The sequence below is a fragment of the Cylas formicarius genome, unplaced genomic scaffold, assembly GCF_029955315.1.
Source record: "Cylas formicarius isolate icCylForm1 unplaced genomic scaffold, icCylForm1.1 PGA_scaffold_7__23_contigs__length_41026272, whole genome shotgun sequence".
NCBI classification, from domain to species: Eukaryota; Metazoa; Arthropoda; class Insecta; order Coleoptera; family Brentidae; genus Cylas; species Cylas formicarius.
Window position 1 is genome coordinate 27,361,797 of NW_026844352.1, and position 17,176 is coordinate 27,378,972.

The following is a 17,176-nucleotide window of genomic DNA, read 5'->3' on the forward strand; positions in this document are numbered from 1 at the left end:
GAATAATTTAGCGATATTTTTATATAAATTCCCCAATAATCCTTTGAATAGCGGAAGTCCACTTTTTGGGTTTAACGAAACTTCTCTGTAACCTCCCAAAATATATTATGCAAAAAAAAGCAAACATTTACATGATGCACGAAGGCAAATCATCTGTCTAATACTTGTAGTTATTTGTAGTAATTATAATTGAACATTATATTTTATATTCCATGATCCCCTCATAACCCTAACCCCAAGTTTCCTTTTGTTAGGTTAGCAATTTATTTATGTTTGTTTTTAGTTTAGATGTTAAGAATGACTTCGTGGTATAGCTTTCTGATTTATATTTAACATGTCAATTTTTAACACTTCGTTGGTTCTAAAGCAAGGTTACATGGTCAAACGGTCTCAAAATAAAAAACTGTATACATTAGTGAACTTCAAAAAACGTTGGTTTGTGCTTACTCGAAAATACCTTATTTATTATGATGATGAAAATGAATCGGTAAGTAGATGTACATGCCGATTATGATATGAAATATGTATCAATGAAGTAATGGTTCCAATTAGCATTTTAAGTTAAGTTTTTTTTCGTTAGTATATAGAAAAATAGTAAGAACTTTTATGAGATGTTTTTTTTAATTTATACTTTATTTTTTTATCTTTGAATGCGCCACAAAACAAAATCATTTACCCTGTCATTAATTGAGTTTTATCTGACCAAAATACCCCCTTTTGCCCTGTCCACATAGGATCCGCTTATATTGAGCAAAAACATTCAGTTTGACGCCAAATTTTAAAACTTTTAATAATCACAAGATGCCTTGCAAATACTTTATAGATTGGTTTTTGGTCGTTTTCCCACCAGTGAGGAAAATAAAGTATTACGTCTTTAACATTGGGGGTTTGGAGTATATGTTAAATTAAACAAAGTCGATATTTGTTTACTTGAAAATTATACCAACAAAACGACATAATATTTTTGAGATAAGTATAATTTAGATTCCGCGCGACTAGTTATTAGTTAGGCTGTAATGGAAGTATAGTTGGTTGCCTAATCAATGAGTTGTCTATTTGGGAGCCCCAGGTGGAATTACACTGCCTGCAGATATTTTATTAATAATAATGGAACTTTCAGTTGCCCATTTTATATGCCACATCAAGGTTCAAATGATTGAGAATTATTATCGTCGTTCAAAATTTTAATTTTACAAAAAAAAATGTGCTTTTAAAAGCGGGTCAAATTAACATGAAAGTGTGATACAGGGTGATTCGATTTAAACACATTTGGTGGGGTTATCTGGGTTATTAACAAGATGCGTAAAGACACGTATCGTATGTTATTTATGGTAACAGCGCAACAACATTAAAATTGTTATAAGTGGCGTCCTAGTTTTATCTTAAAGAAACTTGAAGATTTATTTTAATTTAAATGTTAGAATTGGTTCCATAATTGGACTGCGTAAAACTGAATTTTTGTATTTTTTTTTTTAATTTTTGAAATTATTCCAAATATTTCCAGCAACATTTAAGGAATCAAATCTCGTAATGCGCATATGCAAACAAAACTAAAGAGCATTCGCGCAGAACAATGTTTGTAAGATTTAATTTGAAAGTGTTAAATGTTAAACTTATTTGATCCAACAATTTGACAATTTAAATTTTTGCAAAATCACTGAGTCATAGTTATTTTTAGAGCTTTAGAACCCGAAGTTGAAAGAGTGAATTTTGTGTGTATAAGGGTGATTTGAGCTGTGAGGTGTATGTATGACTGTGTCCGTGTGTGAAGGTTTATGATATATTGAAAAATCTAATTTGTTTTGTGCTTTCGTAATAGTTAAGTCTAAAAAATTAATAGAGATTATGTAATGAATTAATGTAATTTAAAAAAGAATTCAATTGTCTGTCCTTTCCAACAAAGCAAGCCAAGACACCATCCACGTATCTATACCACCATAAAAAAACTTTGACTTAAAGGATGTTCTAGTATGACATTTTCCAAATTATCCATAAAAATCTCGGCTAACAAAGGACTAAGTGGGTTTCCCATAATCAAACCTTCTTTAGAGATGTAAATCATTAAATTCAAAATAATTTTGGTTTAAAGATAAGCAATCTAATAAATCTTGTTTCACCAATGGGTTAACCTGTTTCCGAGTTAGGGTGAAATCTACTAAATCTATCACACCCATAGATGGAATACTGGGAAATAAGTTTGATTCCTTTTCTTTAATGGTACCAAAGTGAAACGCATATTTCAAAAATGAAAAGAATATATAGGGTGGGTTATCAAAAACAGCGAACTAGATGCGCAATTTTCTTCCAAACCTGGAAAATTTCTGCATTACGTTACTGAGCGCAGCCATGATGCAAGAATTATTTTACAAATTTTTAGAGATAGGTATAGCAATATCTGGATAAAATCGGCTTTATTTTTTGTACAGACGGTAAAACCGAAATATAGCAGCTGCCTTTTAAATCCGGTAAGATATTATGCCACTTGAATGTAGAAGTGGCAACATTGGGCGCTTCAAAATATCTTATAAGTATATATATCAATTCCGCGGCCAATATAATTTTAAATAAACGATGTGCATAATGAATGTTTTTTACTATATTGCACTTTTCTCATAGGTGTAGTTTGAATTAAATGTTTAAATCTACGCTACTGGTTAGATTAAATTTAATCTAAACTGAATTAGAGTCAATTGGCAACACCGCGAAAAGTGCGTATTGGCTTTTATGGGGGAGGCGAGTATACAAGAGTTCTTCTCAAAGGGGCGAGAGTGTCTGCGCATAGAAACTGGGTGGGACTTTAGTCGATTTTCTAACAGCTGGGGTATTTTTGTGACGCTATTCTCCCACGAGTTGGTAAATGGAATAAATAATTATAATTGGTATGTTGCGTTGCTCAATTGCTAATGTGATCGTTATGCCTTTAGAATTTTAGTGCATGAATTTTGAAGAGATGTGAATATTTCTAGTGACACTTTAAAAACTTTGTAAATAATGAGTTTAAGTTTAATTGGAACGCAATCTTATTCGAGTATAACATACGGCATTACCTTAATAATCACCTCCGGTCATTATTAATTAATTTTGAACATGCAAATTCATACTATATATAGTGGAATTACTTTGCGTACAAATTGAGAGCACAGACGACATAAGCATTCCATATTGGGCGTCAGAGGCTCGTTTTTAGATAGTTTAAAACTCTAGGAGAAAGTGCTTTTTTTTGATAAATTAATTAGTTTGGTAATAGAAATATATTTATCTCGTCGCAATAAATATCAATTATAATTAATTTGTAATTGATTTAACATACCAACTTTAATAAAAAGATTCTGTTTTTTATTATCTTTTTGCTAAAAAATAAATTGATAAGATTTTATTACTTCCATTGATTTACCCAAAGTCTGTTTCAGACAGGTTTGCTTAGCGGTAAATCTTCCCATAAACTTCTAGTGTCCACGCTCATAAAGGAACACAGCTACGGATTTTTGATTTGAACAAAAATTAATAGTTACAAAAAACTTAAAAGCTATAATTATATTTATTTGAATAAAATATTTAATATATAATATGTTTATTCTATTCTATTCCTAAATTTATTATAATTGTTTTGGTTAGTTTGTTTTATAAAATTATTAATATCCAACTTCATAAGTGACAGACTTTTTCTCGGCCTCCGAGGGACTACAGGAATATATTGTTTACAATTTTTGTAATAAAGTTTATTATAGAAGTACTTTTACTACTACTAATACTAGCCGAAAAACTGAAAGACTAGATGAGTTTCTTTATAATAATTTGCGAATAGTCATATGCTTATTGGTCAGAATATAGATTACTTTCTCTCTGACCATGTTCAGACAAAACTATTCCAGTGAGTCAAGATGATCAATATCCCATCATTTTCAGGAGAGAAGATAGTTTTAACTTTAGAGAAACTAAATCCATGTAATATTAACCAAATTCCAAAAATATTTTGCATCTGTGTTTTGTTAGGACGCTTTCACACCTTTCCTTCGTATTTCTTTAATACTTTCCCTATACATCTAGGCGCCTTCTAAGACAGGAACTTTTTTTTTCAAAATGGTAATAAATTCTTTCGCATTTTAATTTATGGAAAAGGTAACACTCCTAAAATTTGCTCATTTTTAACAAAACTTATTTCATTAGCATTAACAGCAAAATTCTGCTTAGTTTCGTCAATGCTTTTTAGTCCCAATAAATTCTACCTCACTATTGAAGTGTTTCTCTTTCCCCCTTTAGAATTAACTAAAAAGTTTTTAACCGAAAGAGGCGTTGCTCTTCTGGGGAAAATTAAGTGATACTACTAAGACATAAATGTTGGTCACTATTCTCTTCGACATTGCTTTTACTACTACTAGATGGAAGTGTCTTTTTGATTCTAGAACCATTATTTTTAGAGCCCTGCTTTCTTTTTACTGTTCCATTATTTGTCTATTTTTTAGTCTGAATTGTAGTCTTCTGTGAATTTTTTTCTTGTGCTGACTCAGGATTGAATTGTAGGCACATTTTCTTTTTTCATTGGAGAAAAACAGTTTTTTTCTGATATATCCTGCAGTAGAATTATATCTCTGGCATGGTTTGCCTCGCATTATTCCTACATTTTTGCAGATACTCGGGTTTTCTTAACGATAACACAGCTTGATGGCGCTTTATAAAGGCTGGTATCAATCATTTTCTGGACGGTCATAGTGAAAGGAGTTGATATATTTTGAGCCCTAACATATTCTTGGATAAGATTAAATAACTCATCCCTATCGCATCATCATCAACTATTTTATTTTCAGTGTCTTGATTTAAATCTCCCATGCAATCTTTGCGAAATCACAGCAATCGGTATGCCGTATAGTTCATAAATTTCCATTTTGTACATCCTTGACTGCGTTTTCAAGTTCTTGCTTAGTGTATAATGAGCCAGTTGTTTTTCAAGAATAATTTCGTACCATCTAAAACAAAAAAGTCATGTGTTAAATACTTTAAATGAATATACCCATAGCTCTTTGGGGTAAAAGTAAACTTATGTTTACTTTTACCGCAAAACAATGTTTACATTTCCCCACCACTAGATTTGAACGTGGCAAATGTAAACACCAACAAGAAAAAAAAACTTGGAGTCTTTAACCTTGAATCATTTACAAATCAATAAAATAACGTATTTTAAAAATATTAAACTTTTATAGCAATACTTACTTAAAATATAAAAAATTTTTTTAGCACATTTTAATACCACTGCAAAATTTTTGCAGCACTCTCAACAAACGGCAAAATGAAACTAAAAATCGCCGGTTGTCTATGAAATTCGTTATGGCGCCAATAAATGGACAGACAACCTTAAAGAAAACGATGGATATTTAAATCCGATCTTTTTACTTTATTATTAAATGTACGTAGACAAATTTTCATAAACCAGATTTTAACATTTAACGAGGGAAATAAAAGATTTCGCTATTTTAATAGTATATCCTAAAATGAATATTATATAAATCTTGGCATGGTATTGTTTTGTTCGCTGACCCAATTGAGGTACTCAAGTTTTGTACTCCACAATTTGAGCAACAAAAAAGTGTAATGTTTGCAAATAATATCCTTTAGTTAGTTTTAAACTAAACCAGTCAATCAATGCCACAAAAAACTATTTTATATAAGAGAAAAAATATTCAAATATGTTGACTGGTTCAATGTAAATATAGACTACATACTACTCAAGTTATCAAAATTGAAAGATGTTTTTATATACACACTCCACGCCACCACCACATACAATATGTTTATTGTTGGATAGGCCATATTGACGGTATTTTTATTTTTTCAGAAGAGGCGAGAAAAGGGGAGGGTTGAACTGGAACGGGTTCATACAATCGAAGCCGCTAACACTTTTTTCACCACTGAGGAAGTCGGTATAGAAGGCGAGTACTTCCCATTCCTGGTGGGCTACCACGCTGATGACGATTATACTCTGTTTTTGCTCGCCCTACAGCCTTTGGACAGAATAGAGTGGATTGTAGCCATAAGAGAAGGTACGCCAATTTTTCGGAAACCAATGCGAGCTCTCTTGAACAATCTTTATAAAAACGTTGTTTCTTTTCAGCTTGTGCCAACAATATAATTCTACGTTATTACTTCCACCCTGCTCCCTGGAACGGTAGGAAGTGGAATTGTTGCAAGTCCAGCACCAAATTAGCGGAGGGTTGTCGAGAGTGTGGAAATTGGCTGCCTAATAGCGTTACCGACGACAATAGCAATAAGGAAGAACTCGGAAGTAAGTAATCCTTTTTTTTTTACCTTGTTTATTAACTTGTTGATGTAAATGTGAGACCACTTCTAAGTTGATAGAGTTCAGCATAAGGCAGGTTTGCATTTTTATTGAACCCCGTTTTTTGCCAATTAACTTTGTGCTGTAAGTGTTTTTCTTTGTAATAAATATGTTTTCGTTTTGTTTTTATCTCGATTTGTTTTTTTAGGTCTTCAATTTTATTAATTTTTGGTGATTTTTTTATTTGATAAATTATATTATTATTAAATTATTATATATTATAAATAAATAAAATTTGTAGAAATTTATTTAAATTAAGAAAATATATAAATTCAATTGCTTGGTTAATGTTTCATATTTTCGCAATTTTATCACTGGGACGTGTCTAGATATTTTTTATATGTACTTATCTAATAGCATTAAAACACGGTTACCACAAAAATATCACGATATCAGATTCTTACAGTACATTAGATAAAAGTACAGATAAACGTTATCTCGCGTTGGTTGAACAGATTGAGAGCATTTGACGAGGATTTGTGACAAAAATGAAAATAAGAATAATAGGATGTGTGCGTCCAGTTTTTTGGACATCGCAAAATATATCTGGTATGCAATCACGTTTGATATTAATTTGCGCTCTATGCAACAGTTTTACTCTTGAGTTTTTTAGCCAATCGACAGTAAAAGCAACTAATTATCAACAACACCGAAAGTAATAACAAATATAAATCGGACTAAATATTATATTTTTAAATACGTATAATTAATACATATTATTTGCAAATCTAATATTAACCAAGTTTGGAATTTGATCTACGATAAGATTAAATTTTTATTTTCAAGCGCCACTTCCCTCACGATTAATTATTTACTAACGTTTGATATAAAACTAACAAATACTAAATTTTGATATAGTCCACGCCCACTATTGCTAATAGAATGTTGTGGGAAAAATGGAAACAATTGTGTTTCGCCGCGCTGAAATCAAAAAGCTAAAATATTTTGACCGTGCATCAGTCGCATCAACACTAAAGAACCCGTTGGTGGTGTGGGTATCGCATAATAACTCATATCAAGTTTTTACGGTGTTGTCATTTGTCAAAAAGGAACCTTAAGAAAGATTAAATGAATCATCACTGATTTTTGTTTTCCTCGACATTTTATTGACGTCTGAGATTAACCTAACTCTTGTTTTAGATATATATTACCGGGAAATCTGATGTGAGGGGAAAGGAGCAAATACTAACCAAAACTAACCAGAATCGAGTTACACTAAATACTAAAGAACAAAGTAAATCGAAACCCCGAACTAAATGAAAATGGTCCTAATCGTTCATCAAGACTGGCAGCCTTGCCGGCAGTAGTAGAGTAGTAGAAGTCTGCATCAACCTGTTCAAATTTTAAATATTGTGATTTATTAGCAAAGAAGAGAGAAACTAGTTCTACATTCCTTACAAACTCTAAGAATAAAAGGAAAGAAATAGGGGTCTGAGAGATAAAAACAAAGAATTTTCACGCGGGAAGCAATAATCGTACTCTTTTCTAACAATTCTGCCTTTACTCAATATCGGGGCTTTATCCAATTTTCTTACAAGTAAGAAACCAATCGATATTTCTGAAACAGACTTTATCTAAACGAAAAATGTGATTACCTCAACGCAAGAAACACGTTTAAATATATCGTCTACTAGGAATCGTTCGTCGGATGTGGTGCTCGAAAATTGATGTTATAAACATTATTGCATGACAATAATTATTTGAAATTGCGCTGGATAGGCACGAATGCCGACTTTCGCGAAAAAAAAATCTGCGCGTCACAAAGGTTTTGTTTTTAGTTGCTCTTAAATGTTAATTTTAAAATAATAATATTTAACAAAGAAAACTGATATTTCTATTCTCCATTTTTGGTGCTACCATTCGTTTTGTATAGGTAAGTTCAACTAATGCTAAAAGCAAAGTTATACGCGTACGAAACTTAAAATTTTTGTTGGATGGCAGCCGTGACCAATAGCAATAACACATAATGGTTAACAGTATTTATTTCACATTGTAACATGTTACAACGTTAGGTACAACAATTACTTAGGTACCAAATAAATTTGTCGTTTATTATCGTTGGTAAATGATATCTAAATATTCTGAAGTACAGGGTGATTCACGAACCGTACGTATGGTATAGACGTATTCATTTCTTTGTCACAGTGCCAAATCATTTCACTTTTCATCATCTGCATCAAACTGCATTTTAGCTCTTCCTTTACATTTCTGGACCGGTCAAATAAATGTTCAAATTTTCGGGACATTTTCCATTGTAATTAAAGACGAACTCCCAAATTGATCGTCATACTACGTATATTCACCTACGTCAGTTTCGTTTGGATATTTCCAGGATTTTACCGCACGGGTTTGCGAGCAATCGAATGTTTTTGGAGATATTTCCCACGTATTGTTTCATGAAAATTTACCCAAAAACTAATGGTCGTAGAAAATAGTATAGTATGCAACAAGTTCGGTAAGCTTTTTAAGTTACTCGTTTATTAAACACTCGCTCTGCTGGGCTCCGCTCGTACCAAATAAACTCGTGAATCAAATGCCGTTTACCGCACTTGTTGCATAATATACTATTATAGTGAACTAAGAACTTAACTTATAAGTTCAAAATTTGAAACATTTCATTAATTTTAATAAAGCAACATATTCCTTTAATAAACCAACTTTATTGATACTGGGGAAAAACGCAATTTTGTCCACTCTACAGAATAGGTAATTGTAAATTGCGCGCGTTCACTATTTGACGAATGGAAAAAAGAATAATATACTATATATATATATATATATATATATATATATATATATATATATATATATATATATATATATATATATATATATATGTATATATATATATATATATATATATATATATATATATATATATATATATATATATATATATATATATATAATGTTTCAAAAACGCGCCAATGCTCGGTTGCATATTTGTCGTAAAAAAGTTCATATAAGCGTAGGTCCGCAAATGCCTAATTTCCAAGATACATGTTTAGTACTGCCGTTTTACAATACGTTAAATATTGTTTGCCCGAATTTGTTGGAATTTGGCAACGTCGAATCCACAAAAAGCAGAACTTTTTAACTCTTGAGTATTTTGCATCGTTTTTATGAACATTTATTTTTTGGACCATTTGATTATAATAAACAATAAAACTACCAAGCTAACACCAAAGAAAATATTGAAAATGGTCACCATGATATGACCCCTATGATATAAGGATTTTGGACATTATGTTCCTTACGAATACACAGTACACTACTACTCTGCTACTGCTACTACTACCAACTAATTACTAGAGAAATTGCTTGCTAAATAGCTTCCTGAGATGTAAACAATTTTACCGGATTTATTATCTAGTAGCTGGTTGATGAATACGCGTTTATTAGGCCATGGTACCTAATCTTAGAACCTGTAAAAAATTAAAAAAAAAAGACAAAAATTGTTTGTTGTTTTTTGTGAAATTATTTTAGTGTAACAAGGAACTAAAGAAAAGAGATAAACTATCAAAATATGGATTGTGGACCAAACTTTTTGTTTTGCTAGTCAAATTATATTGCGTAATTTTATTGTATTTTTTTATTTATTTTATTTATTTATTGTATTTATAATACGTCATTAATGAAACAAAGCACTTTTACTCCAGAACGTATAAAGCAAACTGGTCCACTTGCCACTTAATTTACTATTAAAATAAATAAAAAATTTACATCTTTTTTTAATGCATAAAAAAATAACTGCCACTAGATAACCACCTCAATAAATCCATACGAATCGATAAATGTTAAAAGAGTTATTATTGCTGTAGCCAACATTTGAGGAACGGTTGTTGAAACCTGTTCTAACGGTCAACAAGTTGTTTCTCCTTGACTCGACAGTCTTCTTAACGCCATGTTTGATGGCAGGCGATCGTCTTTCTGCCCGCGTTAGTTACGTATGTAATGGTTTTCAGCTGTTTTCCGTGGTCGCAAAGGTCCGAAATTCATTGAAAATGCAGTTTGATGTGTTGGTAAACGTTTTCAGGAATGCCACTGGTATGTGCCAATTCATTCAGGCCAGTTAATTGAGAAAAATATGGTTGGTGATTGCGGTGAAGGTTTTTATTATTTAAGGTCATCCGCTGTAGATGCGATTAGCAACATATTTCTCAAAGGATACTTACGAGCTTCGAAATATAGCGCAGGTGTATTTAGTTCATTATTAATATCCTTATGTTTAGGAGTAACAAGACTGCAAAATAACCTAATTTATAAATTAGTAATACAAAACTAGGCCACTAAAATGACGTTTTGTTTAAATTGACCCACATTTCCATTAAAATATCAATTTTCGATAATTGCCAACCGAAATTATTTCCTTTTAAATTTCCATCTTAAAGAATGATACATTTTTTGCGAGGTGCTGTAAGTTTATAATATTTTTTTCCGGGAACGAGCGTTCAATTTATAATGTTTTCACATTATGCAATTTCTGGGTGTAGGATTATTCGCACCCGTTCGTAGTATGTCCGATTGTGGGACTATTTTCGCATCATCATGGGGGAAGTGGACATACATATTAAATCACTCAAAAAGCCACTTTAGATGATACAACAATCAGAGGTCAGTTACATTTGAATTGCGAAAGCACCTTTTTAAAAGTGCATTTTGCATACGCGATCCTAATTTGCACAAATTTTCAAAATTTGAATTTAATTTTTAATGCTTTTCTTGCCAAAAACGTAAAAATTTTGCATACATAAACGTTTGAAATTTAGCTGCCCTACTTTTATAAAAGGAAAAAAAAACATTTTGTTAGAGATTTTATCCCTTTTTTAAGAACTTATAAAAATGTAGGTATAATGAAAATGAGGAAGACTGTGTTAGTGAGTACGTAGTCTCCCTTGGAGTAGGCGTCTAATGCTGCATAATTCTGGCTGTAGGTATATTTACCGGTTTCGCAACTAGAGAGTCTCAACAGTTTCCGCAAGAAACAAAAAACCGAAGCCCAAATTCAATCGTCGAACCTATATCAACCTCGCATAAGGTACAACCTTTTTTAATTGAGAATATTTTGATGGCATAAATAGCAACGTCGAAGGCCACAAATTGTTTTTAAGAAAATAGCTGACGCCTCCTTTGGGCAAAATTTCTCAAAGGTAATCCACGAAAAATCAACGGAAAAGCGGAAATTTCCAGCTGTCGATTTTATTTTGAAAGTTAGAAAAACGGGGTTTTGAAATTAACTTGCTAGATCCATGTGACGGGAGTTACATTTTAAATACCTGCTATACATCATAAACATCAATTGCAGTTTATTTTTGTATTCATGCATATATGATTTGTTTATAGGCACTCAATCAGGTACAATTATGCCCGGGGGCACGCCGGGTACTCCGTCTGCCCGTCAAAAGGACAACAAGCCCGTCCAAAGGTCTAAGGTGGTGGTGGCATTATACAATTATAAAGCCATAGAAAGTGGAGATTTATCTTTAGAGAAAAACCAGGAGTATGAAGTTTTGGAGGATTCTCAGGAACACTGGTGGAAAGTCAAAGATTCCAAGGGGTAAGCATAGGTGTTTACACGGACTATGAAAGTGAGTTTTTTCTCTGTTGTAAGCTGTAAGTATTGTAGCTCAGAGGGTATCATTTCTAACATTACGTTTCCATTAAAAACTAAACTAAAAGTAAAATTTCAGTAATACAACAGTGCATAAAATATTCATTACATTATTACGATTATTGCCCTTTTTTACGAGAGTTAAAATTAAAATATTTTTTCTACTCGTTACTCTAAAATTGCCGATACGTTTATGAACTTCATCAAATGTATCAAAAAAATCCGATCACTTCCAAAGCTGCGGCCGAAGTTGATGTCTTAAAGTGATGCTTGATTGGTGTATATGTGAGATTTTGGGAGTACAAAAATATAATTATATTCCCTATCCCTATGCGCATAAAAGTAAAAGCTGCGGGTTTGTTAAAGTATTAAATTGAAGTCAAATTATCAATTATTTCATATTTCTACTTATCTATACATTAAAATATACATTGAAAATAACATTAAAAACCTTGATAAAACTTTGAATAAAATATACAAATATTAAAATTTTTAATATTTTGAAAGAACCTAAATCCAAGGACGACTCGAGCATTATATTTTTTTTCTCGTGATTACATTTATTGGTTTAGATGGTCCTCCATAAAATGTGGCCTTTAATTTTAGCAACGTTGGATTCATTCCGAGCAATTACGTGAAGGAAAAAGAGTTGCTAGGTCTTCAGCAATATGAGTAAGTTTGCAGCAAAATAAAATTAACCAAGCATTTAATTTTGTACAACTATTTTTAGATGGTATGTAAATGATATGTCTCGACAAAGATCAGAATCTCTGTTGAAACAAGAAGACAAGGAGGGATGTTTCGTTGTAAGAAACTCGTCTACAAAGGGACTGTACACTCTTTCATTGTACACAAAAGTGTAGGTCACATTTTGTATATGCCCGTTTTAAATACTTTTCTAAATTATTTTTCAGACCCCATCCGCATGTAAAACATTATCACATCAAACAGAATTCCCGGGGAGAATTTTTCCTGTCAGAAAAACACTGTTGTGTCTCCATTCCCGAATTAATCAATTACCATAAGCACAATAGTGGAGGACTGGCATCAAGACTGAAAACAAGTCCTTGTGATAGACCTGCACCTGCTACCGCGGGTCTTAGTCACGGTGGGTTACCTTTTATTTTTATTTTGGATGTAACAGTAAAATCATATTATCTGCATCAGATAAATGGGAAATAGATCACAGTGAACTGATGCTTCTGGAAGAACTGGGTTCTGGACAGTTTGGTGTTGTTAGGCGGGGCAAATGGAGAGGATCTATCGACGTTGCAGTGAAAATGATGAAAGAAGGTACTATGTCTGAAGATGATTTTATAGAAGAGGCCAAAGTTATGACGTAAGCTATATTTATTGTGCTATGTTATATATATTTCTTAAATTTTGGTTCATTTACTCTTAGAAAATTGCAACATACCAATCTGGTGCAGTTATATGGTGTTTGCAGTAAAAATAGACCAATTTTTATTGTGACAGAGTATATGCGACATGGTTCATTACTGAACCATTTAAGAAGGCACGAGCAGTCATTAAGTAGTAACCAAGGTCTGCTTTTGGACATGTGCATACAGGTATCAATGCGGTTTTCATTTGTCAATTTTCAAATTATGTTTAATTTTTTTTTTGTGGGAGATCAAAAGCTGAAAAAAACACTTCTAAATTAAAAAAACGAGATGAATTAATTTTATATATTTTAAATAAAAAGGACATATAAAAAAAAATTCAAAAAATTCATTGGCTAAGAAAAATCAATTTTATAACACAAACACCATTTCTTTTAGTTTATGTTTCAACGGATCTATAAACATTTTACTTTAAATCTTTATCATACAGCATGTTAAAAGTAGGAGCATTAAAGGGTTATGGTTTAAAGCTGAGAACTCCTTTGGTAAATTAAAAGAGTAGGACACTATTTGATTTGGTTATTAATCAGCGGCAAACGACATTCCAGTGATATTTGGTACACTACTTTGGGTCCTTTTCACAACTTTTCAATTTGTTCATTGGTAAGGAATATTATAATTTCGCAACATAAATATTAATTTTAAGTAAATTACCCTCTCTTGCATTTTTCTCTTGTTTCTTTCGGTTTTAGAATAAAGAATCATTATAATTGCTCATGTCGTTTTAATTGAGGTTGGTAGAGCAATAATAATTATTATTATTTTGATAAGTTATTGAGAAACTCTGAGGATCTTCGCCAGTGAAATAATTGAAAAGTTTAAAATGGATACAAAGTAAAAGAAATCAATAATAATAATTTTTTCAACACCATGTATTTCGAAAACGAAGCGACATTTCAACAGATTTTATACCACATTTTCGACTTAAAATTGGGTAAAGCATTATTCTCCTTCCTTTTGTCAGATAGGTTCAAGAACACCTTGTATTTTAAAAAAATAGATTTTCACTGCCGTGGTCAAGAGATCATGGCAGGAGCTGTAGGAAAATAATTTATAGCAATTTTTGTTATTTTTTGAAAATTAAATTCACTATATTTAACCATTTCCTAGAAAATATTGCTTTTCAATTATTTTTAGATATGCAAGGGTATGGCATACTTGGAAAGGCTCAATTACATTCATAGAGATTTGGCGGCGAGAAATTGTTTAGTTGGCACTGAAAATGTTGTAAAAGTGGCTGATTTTGGACTTGCTCGGTACGTTCTTGATGACCAGTACACATCATCCGGTGGGTCTAAATTCCCCATCAAATGGGCCCCTCCCGAAGTTTTGAATTATACTCGTTTCTCGTCCAAGTCCGATGTGTGGGCTTACGGTGTATTAATGTGGGAGGTGTTTACATGTGGCAAAATGCCTTATGGCCGTTTGAAAAATAGCGAAGTGGTAGACAGAGTTCAAAAGGGTCTAATTTTAGAGAAACCCAAAGGGTGTTACAAAGAGGTCTATGATGTAAGTATTTTTAGTTAATTCTAACCCATTTAAAATGGCCAATTTTATTTTTTGTAGGTTATGAGAAAATGTTGGGCGCATTTGCCAGAAAACCGACCATCCTTTAGGATATTGAAGGACACTCTTCTAAATGTATCTCAAGGTATCTTAGTCGATTGACTGGCCCAATTTGTATGCGACACCGTGGCCAGAGCAACGTCCCCGTCGGGAATGCCCTGTACCTCTTCTCAAACGGACGATTATGAATTGGCTTGGTTAGGTATATGCAGAACACTCTGTAGGGAGGCCCAGCACACGAAGAAATTGAAATGAGTGGTGAAGCTGAATTTGTGAAAAATAACCAAACCTTATGTATTTATTAATCAAATACATAGTTCATACTGCCAAAGTAACAAAGCAGTGTGTGATTAAATTGAAAGTCTTCTAAGTGAGGCTTTTTTACATACCTTACACTCTGTACTAGTGTATTTTCTGACAAATTAACTAGGTTTTTTTACCAAATTGTGATATTTATTTTTTAGTATCTTTATGTAATTCTTATATACCAAGTGAGACAAGAAATTGGAAACGCTGTAGCTTTAAGTTGTCCGAGACAGCGATTGCAGTAATGGCTCAATATAAGTCAAGAATGAAGTTTTTCAGCATTGTTTTCCCTTTGGGCTTAAATGCATATATTTACATTTTTTATGGTCCACTGAATTTATGCTTTTAAGTCCCTTTCATTTCTACTCAATTTGCATTTTTTGTGACCCACTGAATTTATACTTTTAAATCCTTTCAATTTATGCTATACATTTTTGAATTTTTAATATTAACACAATGCAGGGTACTAATAATATTCTCTACAAAATGCGGGTCTTTCTTAACAACAAATGGACATGAGAAACTAGAAAACAAGATTAAAATGCCCTTGATGATGATGAGCAAATTAAACGGAAGTTTAACTATTAAGTTTTTGGTGGTAGAGTGCAAACCAACTAAGATGCCCAGAGCAATCTTTGACGTCAGTGAGAAGAGAATGGATATCAAAATAAATAAGAACTAATAGTTCAGATTTTCACGAAATTATATATTTTCACATGACAATTGTTTCGACAACACCATGTCTTTATCAAATGTTTTGTGAAAATGGCAACTTTTAGTTTTTATTTATTTTGTTAAAATGGATTTTCATCAAGTAAAAGCCACCTCAGTTCAACAGAATGGATATGTTTTAGTCAGACAGATGAAAAGTATTCTACTCTCCTAAAAAGCTCTGTAGATTTGGGATAATATATTATTTTCTTCATTTTGCTTGAATATTCAGCTATTTATTCTCCATTAACATGTAATTAATATATAGTTTTATAAAAATAGGGACATTAAAAACTGCTGAGTGTTTCGCTTTTCTTGTATCACCCTTATAACAATGAATAAAATATTTTTTTTAACTTTATAATTCATTGGCCACCAAATGTTTTATAAACCACTTTTTATCTATAGCACTGCCTTTCAACAAACTTCTTATTGAAAATATTACCATAATACTGACATACTGACATCATTTACTTTGTGCGGTAACAAAATGAGTTTTCAATACAAATGTATATTAGTGTTAGTAAAGTTTTAGTGATCCGGAGGAACCTTAGTTGATTGTATAGCATAAATACATTATCTGTTGTGTTCGATGTATTGTGTTATCTTGTTACTACTAGCACTGATCTATGAAGAATAGTTATACTGAAATAAATGAGACAACAAATTTTAGTCGATTTTTGAAATCTTGTTCCACTACCGATTAAAAAGAGATATTATGCAGGGTATCCTCAGTCATAAAGGAAGATAAATAACATATTTCTGTTTTATTGCTGTATTCTAGACCCATGTTTTAGGTTAAAAACACCTTAGCTCAAAATGTACAAAGCCCGGAATGTACATAATTTGTAATGTAAGCATTTTACTTGTGATTAGATAACATTAAGAAAATGTTCAAAATTTAAAATGAATATTTCCTCATTTTCCCCTTAATATTTTTGATTGGGACTTTTACCCAATCTCCTAAGCATTGTGCAAGTCATACAATGAGGCAGAACAGCAGTAGGTTTTTGTAGCATACATTCTGGCATATTAAGTCACTCAACTTAGTATATATAAGTGCAATGACATAATATATTGTTAATATATGTTGGTATGAAGTCTTAATCTTCCTCTTCGCATGATACGAAAACGTGTTGCCTTAAAATGCGTCTCAATGTGTGCCTTGCCCAAATGTTTATTTCTATGCAATATTTGATGTTCTAAAAATCTGAAAAACAATAACTGTTGTGATAATAATAAAAACTA

The 17,176-nt window shown here is 31.9% G+C and overlaps 1 protein-coding gene across 4 annotated transcripts; it reads left to right on the forward strand.

The window, feature by feature from the left end:
- Positions 1–101: 101 nt before the first annotated feature.
- Positions 102–17,144, forward strand: LOC132705055 (tyrosine-protein kinase Btk-like). 4 transcript variants are annotated; one of them, XM_060675480.1, is made up of 11 exons: positions 102–487; positions 5,831–6,035; positions 6,107–6,277; positions 11,675–11,888; positions 12,549–12,614; positions 12,673–12,801; positions 12,857–13,050; positions 13,110–13,281; positions 13,345–13,513; positions 14,483–14,854; positions 14,912–17,144. In XM_060675480.1, the coding sequence occupies exons 1-11, from the start codon at positions 335–337 to the stop codon at positions 15,011–15,013; spliced, it is 1,947 nt and encodes a 648-aa protein (XP_060531463.1). In that variant the 5' UTR covers positions 102–334; the 3' UTR covers positions 15,014–17,144. The 4 variants fall into 4 exon arrangements, with proteins under 4 accessions (XP_060531463.1, XP_060531465.1, XP_060531464.1 ...); XM_060675482.1 differs by lacking the exons at positions 102–487; positions 5,831–6,035; positions 6,107–6,277 and adding an exon at positions 7,921–8,204; XM_060675481.1 differs by lacking the exons at positions 102–487; positions 5,831–6,035; positions 6,107–6,277 and adding an exon at positions 9,908–10,378.
- The last annotated feature ends 32 nt before the right edge of the window (positions 17,145–17,176 follow it).